At 46.9% G+C, this 8,861-nt stretch overlaps 2 protein-coding genes across 6 annotated transcripts in view; one reads left to right on the top strand and one right to left on the bottom strand.

The window, feature by feature from the left end:
- Positions 1 to 848: 848 nt before the first annotated feature.
- Positions 849 to 3,636, bottom strand: NDUFC1 (NADH:ubiquinone oxidoreductase subunit C1). 4 transcript variants are annotated; one of them, XM_054825737.1, is made up of 4 exons: positions 3,485 to 3,636; positions 2,661 to 2,764; positions 1,744 to 1,830; positions 849 to 1,000 (listed from the first exon to the last, which is right to left on the bottom strand). In XM_054825737.1, exons 1-3 carry the CDS (start codon positions 3,543 to 3,545, stop codon positions 1,747 to 1,749), a joined length of 249 nt encoding a protein of 82 aa, XP_054681712.1. In that variant the 5' UTR covers positions 3,546 to 3,636; the 3' UTR covers positions 849 to 1,000; positions 1,744 to 1,746. The 4 variants fall into 4 exon arrangements, with proteins under 4 accessions (XP_054681712.1, XP_054681711.1, XP_054681710.1 ...); XM_054825736.1 differs by having other exon boundaries at positions 1,748 to 1,830; positions 3,485 to 3,635; XM_054825735.1 differs by having other exon boundaries at positions 3,458 to 3,576.
- Positions 3,637 to 4,080: 444 nt separating this feature from the next.
- The window catches only part of NAA15 (N-alpha-acetyltransferase 15, NatA auxiliary subunit), a 42,630-nt gene continuing 37,849 nt past the window's right edge, over positions 4,081 to 8,861 (top strand). Inside the window, exon 1 of one of the 2 annotated variants that reach the window (XM_054825731.1) lies at positions 4,081 to 4,476. In XM_054825731.1, the coding sequence (XP_054681706.1) occupies positions 4,423 to 4,476 (54 nt within the window). In that variant the 5' untranslated portion in view covers positions 4,081 to 4,422. The remainder of the gene's footprint in view (positions 4,477 to 8,861) is intronic. The other variant, XM_054825732.1, reaches the window with a different exon arrangement.

The following is an 8,861-nucleotide window of genomic DNA, read 5'->3' as shown; positions in this document are numbered from 1 at the left end:
CCAGCTACTGCCCTTCCAAGGAACAGATCCTTGGGGAATAGAGGGCATGGCTCCATCTAACACCTGCCTCAGAGAGCTGTAACGCAGAAAAGAAGATGTGTCCAGGAGAACCTATGTAACAGCCACTGAGGAAGGGACAGACTAATGAGCTGCAGGTCAGTTAAACAGTCTCCAGGATTCAGGATGGAGCTTTGGTCCTTGCTTTATGAAAATACAGAATGCATTTCAACTTTGCATGCAGTAGCAGAAGCAAAGCAAACTTCCTGGCAAGGAAAAATACTAAAAACCTACACAGAATTTAAAGGTCGACCACCTCTGATTTTTATTGTCTGTGACAAAGCTTCATTCCTGCTCTAAGGGGGGAAAAAACCAAGAAAAAATGTAATCAACCCAGACCACAAAGGACTGAAGAACAACAGCACTCAAGGAACTGGATCAAGCTTGCAAACAGATGTGTAACTTTTAATCATGGCATCTCTAAGTCACTAGGTCAAGCTTTTAAAGACCACCTGGTCAAAACTGAGTTGAAAGCTGCTGCTTTGATGTGTGAAGTAGCAAATGCACATTTTGGCATTTGTGCAGATTAGTTTTATTATGTTTCCCATAAATCCCATTCTTATATTTGCTTGTCGCTTATTTTATAAATTTAGCAATGGAAGAGATGGCAAGGCAAGAGTACACTTCTGGAATATTTGCTGAACTTTCTCTGAACTGATGTCTAATTCTATAATATACCCTCCAAAATAATAGAGTTTTGAAAACAATGTTATTAAACTATGAAACAGAAATGCCACATAAAACAATTGCAGACCAGTAGAATGAAATATAAACAGCAAGAAAAGTCTTCATAAGTTTCTTCCAGACATTATAATTTATTTCATAACTCTGCATATGAAATGTATGAACATATAAGTATTTAGATACTTTGTACTTCTGCTGTGCTCACTTATTTGTAGGTCAACCGGTGATCACGTTACTTCTTACCGAGTACACCATCAGCCTAAGAAAGAGGGGAAAAAAGTCTCAGCAACAACGAATTAGCTTAGAAGCATCTCACAACATACTGTATTTTTAGCTGGAGGGGAATATTGATGGAAAAGATAACCACAGCACTACAAGTTTTTCTATACCTCGTTTAAGCAACTATTTCACGTGGCACATTAGTTGCTCTGAGGCCATAATCTCCAACAGAATTTTTAGCTGGCAGAAACACAATTATGTGTTTTCACATTGAGAAGGACAACCACCACGTAGGATTTGTGCTATAATACAAGTCTACAGGCATTGACTTTGTACCATTCTTATGTGTAATATACAAGTGAAACTAAGAAAAGGGTTTCACACTGTAGAACTCTTAATTTAAAAAAACCCAAAACACAAAGATAAGCTATTTTTAGCGACCTTAATCTCCTTTCCACTAAAGCACTTGTAAGGTATTCTCTTTGCAGCCTAAATTTATTATGGTCATTATAACAGATGTATTATTTTCCAAAAGTTTGCGTGTCAAAGACAGAAAGCTGGCAGTGAGTATGCACACAAATGAATATATGAAAATATAAATCAGTCACCTTGCCACTTTAAAACTAGGAATGAGTTAGAAGAATAGCAAAAGCCAAGATGTAAAGTATTACAGAGAATAATAAGGGGAGAAAATAAGTCAGTCCAAAATCCTGATTGCTAACAGAAGTCAGAGAGCTGAACACAAATTCTGCAGATAAGTCAAAAGCATCTGTGCATACATACTTACTAAGAACATCCTGTACACTTATGTTGTCTCTCTTCTTTTCTTCTTTCATATTCCATTACATCTTCATTATGCTGTTTGAAAAGCTATAAAATAGCAGCATAGGATAAACAGCTATACAATGCACAACTGAAACCAGAAACAAAAAGATTTCTACAGAATATAGAATTCCTATTATTGGAATGCAAACCAATATGTAAGTGGGATAGTACAGAGCAAATTATCTGTAAATTATTATTATTCTCCAGTGAGGCATTTTTTACACAGCTTTCTCAAGCATTTTCTACTGGCTGACTGAGGAGGTTCCCATTGTCAATCAATCCACCACCACCCCAGAAAAGGGGAAAACCCCAAAGGGAATCCACCCCACCCTTAAAAGTGCTGTCATCATGGGAGTGATGCTTATCCTGCACATTTCTTTGTGAGAGTTACTACGCCCTGCTTGCTTTATCAACATCAAGCCTGTGATTTCTCCGAAACAGGGAATATCTTACATCTGCTCAGGAAAAGTGGGGTCTTAATCAACTGACTAAAGCTGAAAAATGAGAAGAGAAGGCATTAACAGTCTGATAAACACAACATTAGGCACATCCCTAGGTCTTTTTCTCTTCTTTCTAAGATCCATTGGAGAAAATAACATTAAAGCCTTAAACCAACAAGCTTGAAGAATTAATTCTTCTTTTGTGGCTGTTTTGAGTTTGCAACAGAGAGAAGCTTAGTAAGTTGTTCATTTTTATAAAGAAAAGCACAACACAGATTTGAGAAAACATAACTAATCAACATATCAAGCTTCCATCTTGACATCTGCTATGACCATCCATTACCCCAATCAACTAAGTAGGTGGTAGTCATTTGCCTTCAGATCACCATGGTTTGGGAATAATTAAGTTCAACAAGACCAAATGAAAACACTTACAAGAGCCCACAAGGCAGCACTGGTGCTAAAAGCCAAGCCAACTCCAAACCAGTTTGGTTGGTCATGATTACGTCTTTTTGCAACAAATGCAGAACGAGTAAAAGCTAGAAAGGCAGAAGATTACAAACATGTTAATGTTTCTCAGGTTTAGACTGCCAAGTCAATTACTGACACTCATACAATAAGGGGAAAAAAAAACCCCAAACAAATCCAATTATCACATACAAATGGTCCCCAAAACATTGTTATAGCCCACTCACTGTGGATACACTGCAGCATGCACTCCCTGATCTGAGGGAGTGGGAGGACAGGGCACTGCTCGCAGTTCAAAGCAGTGCCTTTCTGCCTTTCCTCTGACCACACAAACCATACCCAACCGCATCTTTTGCTTTCACCGTCTCTTACTGTCCCTGCAAACAGCTCCCCTCCCCAGGCCTTCCCCCCCTGCCCGCAGCCCGGGCACAGCCTTCCTGAGGCGGGCCGGCACCACAGCAAGGAACGGCGGGTCCTTCCCCCGGCCTAGAAGCAGCACCAACTTAATATATTAAAAAAAAAAAAATTTCATTACTAACTGGTTTGTATTAAAAAAAAAAAAAAAAGAGGAAAATTGCCACTGCAGCTTGCTTTAACTCCAGCCACGAAGCGAGCAGCGCTCCAGCTAACGGGGACGGCGCTCGGCTCAGCGGACAGGCCCAGGGCACCGCCGCAGGCCGCTAACGCACAACGCTCTCAGGACAGAGAACGACAGACTCCCACTCGCCTACACCATAAACGGCCCCCCCGGTACCCCGACTCACGGAGAGCCAGACCCTGCTGTCTCTCACCGAGGTTCGGCGGCCCCACTGCCAACCTCAACCCCTTGGCCGCCCTCAGCGCCGCCGCCATCTTGTCGGCTCGGCCCAGCTCCGCCCACGGGGAGGGGCCGCCCCACGCCCCGCCCCTCCCCCGAGCGCTGCGAACGGACGCGCTCCCCCGCACGAGGCCTGGCGGCCGGTGCGCACTCCCCCTCCCCCCTTAACTGCGTGTGCTGACGGCACAGCGCGGCGCTACCCGCCCCGCCGGCAGCGAGCGCGGGTTGCCTATCCTCTCCGCGCGTGGAACCGGCTCTGCGAGGCCGAGCTGGCTCAGCGGGCGTGGGCGCAGCGACGCCTGCCACCCGCCCCTTCTGACTTTAAGCCCACGCGCGTGAGGAAGGCGCTGCGCCCCTCGGGGCTAATCGGTGACCGCGCCGCGCGGGCGGCGGCCTGACGTACAAGCACCTGGCTACGTGCAGGGCCACGCGGGATCCCTTTCGCGGGGAGCGCCGCCCCGGGACCGGGCCCCCTCCCCTCCCCGGCACACCTAGCGGGGGCGCGAGCAGGGCGGGGCCGGCGTCGGCGCGGGGTCGCGGCGCATGCGCGCTGTCGGCCGTGACCCGGCTGGGGAAGCCCTCCGCGGTGGCCATTTTGGCGGTGCCTCTCTCCGGCCTGCTCAGTTACCACGTGAGCCGCCGCCCGGGGCTCGGCGCGGCGCGGGGCAGCCCGGCGCGCAGACGGCGGCCGGGAGGGACCGGGCTCCGCGGCCGGCGAGGAGCGCGGCGGTTTGAGGGAGGGCGGGGGGGGTGGGGAGGCGGCAGCAGCAGCAGCAGCCAGGCTCCGGCGGGGAGGCTCCCGGCAGCGGCGACCGAGCAGCGGGGACGGGACGCAGCCCGCCCGCCCACCCCCCTCCCCGGAGCCCCTCGGCGGCGCCGGAGCCAGCGGCGGGAGCGGGAGCGGCGGGGAGGATGCCGTCGGTGAGCCTGCCGCCCAAGGAGAACGCGCTCTTCAAGCGCATCCTGGTGAGTGGCGGGGCGGGAGGCCCGGGCTCGGCCGCGGCGGGCCGCGGGGGGGGTTGGGGGGGGTGAGGCGGCGGCGGCCCCTGCCCCGGTTCGTTCCCCGGGCTGAGGGGAGCCACGGAGCCCTGGCACCGCCCCGCGGGCCCGGCGCCACCACCCCGGCCCTCGCCATGCCCCGGCCGCCGGCTCCTTCCTGCCGAGGGGCGCCTGTCACCCGCGCCCTGTCCCGCCCGGGCGCGGTGCCCGCGGGGCCGGAGGAGCGCCGGGGACAGCCGTGCCTCCCCGCTCCCCCACCCGTGCCCGCTGCCGGGCAGAGCCGCGGGGCCGTGGCCCGGCCGGGGGGGCTGCCCGGTGCCCCAGCGTCCCGCGGCCTCCCGGAGGGGTGTGAGAGGTCCCCGGAGCCGGGCAGCGCTGCCCGCGGCGAGGCTTTCCGGCAGCTCCGTGGAAGTACCCCCGTGGCCACCTCATTCATCGGCTTGCTGTCTGCAGCCACTCTGCTGAACTGTCCTCCCTTGCTTTTCTTTTTTTTTCCCCTCTTTTTTTTTTTTAATAACTCAGATTTTTGCCGTAGATAGTAACCAGATTTGTTGGTTGGTGGGGAAGATGGCTTTCAAAGGAGGAAGTGGAGAAGGATGAAGGTTTTTGAAGTCTTTCCGAAGTTTAACTTACAGCTAACTCTCGTTAAAGTTTGACAACCGATTTTCTGGGTGGCGACCGGCATACGGGTGAAAGAAACTGCAGTGGAATTTAGGCAATAAACCTGTTTTTTAGAATAAAGTGAAGATAGCGTGCAGTCCGAATATCACTGAAGGGTACAACGATTCAGTTGTATCTTAAGGAACTTGTTTCAGCTTTGATGCAGTGTTGCAGGAACCTTGAGTTTCTAAGGAGTTGGGGTGGATTGAAAGTGACAGAATTATGTTAGTGAGCAACTTCAGTGGATTTATTTAGAAGATTCTGTTACATGAGTCAAGCACTATATCGTTTTCTCTTAGAAAAGTCAGTTTTGTCTAAAAATCTTGTGTGCTCTTTCAAAGAGGCTTAGGCTACTGTTTTGGATCCTTCCAGAGATCAGAAGTAAGATGACTACTGTAGTCCTCTTGGAGTAATAGCACTCTTATGGCTCTGTAAACTTCTGCCACTTAAATGGAAGGTGGAATATGTGTGTAATCTTCTGTCACTTCTTTTTTCAAAATATTTTGTGAAAATGAAATAAATCTGTAAAAGTAGAAATCCTTATGTACAGGTATCTTATCATAAGATATGCAGCTTCAGTTAGGCTTAAAAAGTAGATAAAATGAACTGTAAAATTTAATTCTCCTTTGAAGGATTCAGTCCTGCTTGGGAGTTCCTATGACCTTGTACTAAGCGTGTAATTTTTGATGTGTTATGAGCTGGGAAAGTAGTAGCCTTGGTGCTCATTCACTCATCTTCCTTTGCACTGAGGTTGGCTTGTGTGGTTACGAGACAAACTGAATCAAGGAGCCTGTCTGTGTTTAAAACTGGATGGTTTGGGGTTTTGGTTTTGGTTTTTTCTGGGCTTGGTGCATGGCTGTCTTGAGTATTTGTGTGGAGGGCAGGAGCAAGGGAAGAATAAGAGTTTCTTTGGAGAAAATGCTGGCTCAGCGCATGTGAGTTAGATAAAGCTTCGCAATTTGGTTCAGATCAGAAAAGAGAAGGGTGTGCTCCAGTCCAAGCAGATTTCTGTCGGCTGAAGCAATTTTAATTTTGTGCTTTTTCTTAACTGAAAATCTTTAATAAAAATACAAAAGTTTAAGGTACTGGGTAGGCTAAAAGTTATTCTGGTATTTTGATGTTTTCCTGTATCTTGCAGGGATGAGCCTATGATGTGTAGTCTAGTATTAAGATTGCCCTGTGATTAGATGTCTTTGTAACGCGTGGTAAATAGAAAAGGCTTGAAGCTGGTTTTCATCACACTGAAAATTTGGCTAATGAAACACTTGTCTGCCTTGTTATGGATAATGACCTTACTTTGTGAAGTTTTGATTACGTGTTTGACTTGAATTAGCGAGATGTCTTTTAGGAAGTCCCATTTATCGATGCATGTCCAAAAACACATTAACATCCCTACTCCTGTGCCTTCACTCCACCTCTCTCTTCCAGCAGCCTCTCCTTGGTCTACGCCACCTTTTCAGGAGACTGTAACCCTCCATTATGCCATATCCTCTGTCGCCTCTTCCTTTGGCCCACGGGTGGCTGAAGAGCAGCGAGAGGAGCTTGAGTCTGCCTGGGCAGCTGGCTCCTTGATGGGACCTCTGCGCCCCTAGCCAGCTAACAAGGTGGTCTGATTGTCTGGCCCTGGGTTGGCACGTGTTGTCTCCTGGCCCGGGCAGACCACGGAGTTGTTCCATTGAGCATGCCTGGGTGAGACTTTTTTTGCAGCAGATGCTTTGGGAACCAGCCCAAGTGGTATTGAAAGGATGTATTACCCTTCAAATAGATAATTATTGGTTCACAGGCTGTTTACAGAAATATAAAATCATTCACATTCTGATTTTCATGGAGGTAGTAAACACAGGAGTTAAGTAGGTAACAACCTTGTATTTTTAGAAATGAAGCATAAAATGAAAAAAAGCAAACAGATTTTGTGGGTGGTTTAAGTTCCCGAGGCTTCATTTCTTTGCCATATTTAAGAAGTGTGCCCGTAACACAAATGTTAAGGTCTTGCAAAAACTGCGCCAAGCATCCCAGCTTTCCATAGCAAAAGGCAATAATTAGCTTTGAGAGTTGGGAGGTTTTTTAGTTAGTTTTGTGGTAAATGTCTTACATGATCAGTAAATTTCTTTTGCGTATGGATTTGCTTGCAAGCCAGCATTTCCACTTAACTGACAAATTCTGAGTTCAGAAGCGTGTGCACTTTGCCTTTGCGTGTTGCAACACACTAACAGACTAACCTCTTCTAGTCACTTTACAGGTATGTGGAGGTTCTACTAGAGACGTTTTTCCATTTGAAAGGCATTTTACAGTTTAGTGTTCCTGTAGTACAAAGGGAAGGGATCTGCGTGATTAATTTGAATAAAAAAACCACCCACAGGATTATTGATCACCATTCTGCCTAAACTTGCACTTCCATTAAAAAGAAAGTTTCTAGTTTATATTGTTCTTATAGTTTTAACTATTTGCTGTTAAGCCTGAAGGTAGATATTCCTGTTCTTCTGCTCAAAGGTTCTGTGGAATTTAGAAGAAAAGTGGATGTCTATGTTTTTCCTCCTTTTTTTTTTATCTGTTTGAACACTTAAAATGAGTTGAGTCCGTATTATTCATTTGGACGCACATAATCTCTAGGCAGTCTGGAAGTTACTCGAGAAGAATTCAGGTGGAGGCAGAGGAGAGGGTAGAATAGTAAGCACAGGGCTCGAAGGAATGGAGAAGTTGACTTTTTGGTACCCAGAAAGGTGGATGCACTGTGAAGTAATGGAAAAAGCACTTTACTCCGTTTCCCCACGCACCCCCCCCCCCCCCCCCCCCCAGCAAATAGAAAACTGGTAGTTGTAGGAAGTAGGATTGACTGATTTTTATTTTTTTTAATATAACTGATGAACTTTCCTGGCATTTTGCCAAATTATTCAGCCATCATATCTGATTGGATACAATTCATCAAGTGTGTTCAGGTTTTATTTCACAAATCCCAAAGACAATATTCAATTAACTTTGGTTTAGATGGAGGAGTTAAATATATTGGAAATGTATTAAAGAAATACCAAATACAAAGCTATTAGAGGTGCCATATTTTATGTGGAATAGTTTTTCAGTTCCTTTGAGCAGCAGAGGATAAAGTTCTTGGAATCATGATGTTCTTGCAGAGTAAGATGGTGCAAATACTTCTCACCATAGCTAATGGGCTTAGTCTCTAGCTGAATACAGTTTGAGCAGGGAGAAAAAAGTCCAAGTATTTAAGTGAAACATTATTGTATTTTATGCTGCAAGCAAACAATTCAAGTGAGGAACTAAGTGTGTTCAGGCCGGGTTTAAATAGTTTTACTGATCTATAACTCTCATACGTACTGTGGAAGTAGCATACTGAAGCAGCAAGATGCCATGCTGGTCTGGGCTTGTGTATATTCCATTGCGTGCAGATCAGAGTTTCTCTGTTTAGGACTGGTCATTATATGTGTTCTTCATGATGTCTGGAGAGCCATACATCTTTCATCTTTGTATCGGTTACCTTATGTGCTAGGCAGGCTTGATTAGGCATGGCCAGAACCTGCGTCCCCCAGTGGGGCATTACAATAACTGTGGTGTCTGCTGCAAGGGGGCGGGGGGGTGGGGGTGGGTGGGGGTGTTGAATCTTGCCTTCACTTGGTCATTTCTACAGTAATGCTGCTGTGCTTGAGGGTATTTATCTTTGAGCTGGTCATCTTCCTTTC

The sequence above is a fragment of the Grus americana genome, chromosome 4 (genome assembly GCF_028858705.1).
Source record: "Grus americana isolate bGruAme1 chromosome 4, bGruAme1.mat, whole genome shotgun sequence".
In the NCBI taxonomy this organism is placed as follows: Eukaryota; Metazoa; Chordata; class Aves; order Gruiformes; family Gruidae; genus Grus; species Grus americana.
This window is presented reverse-complemented; position numbering and strand designations above follow the sequence as displayed.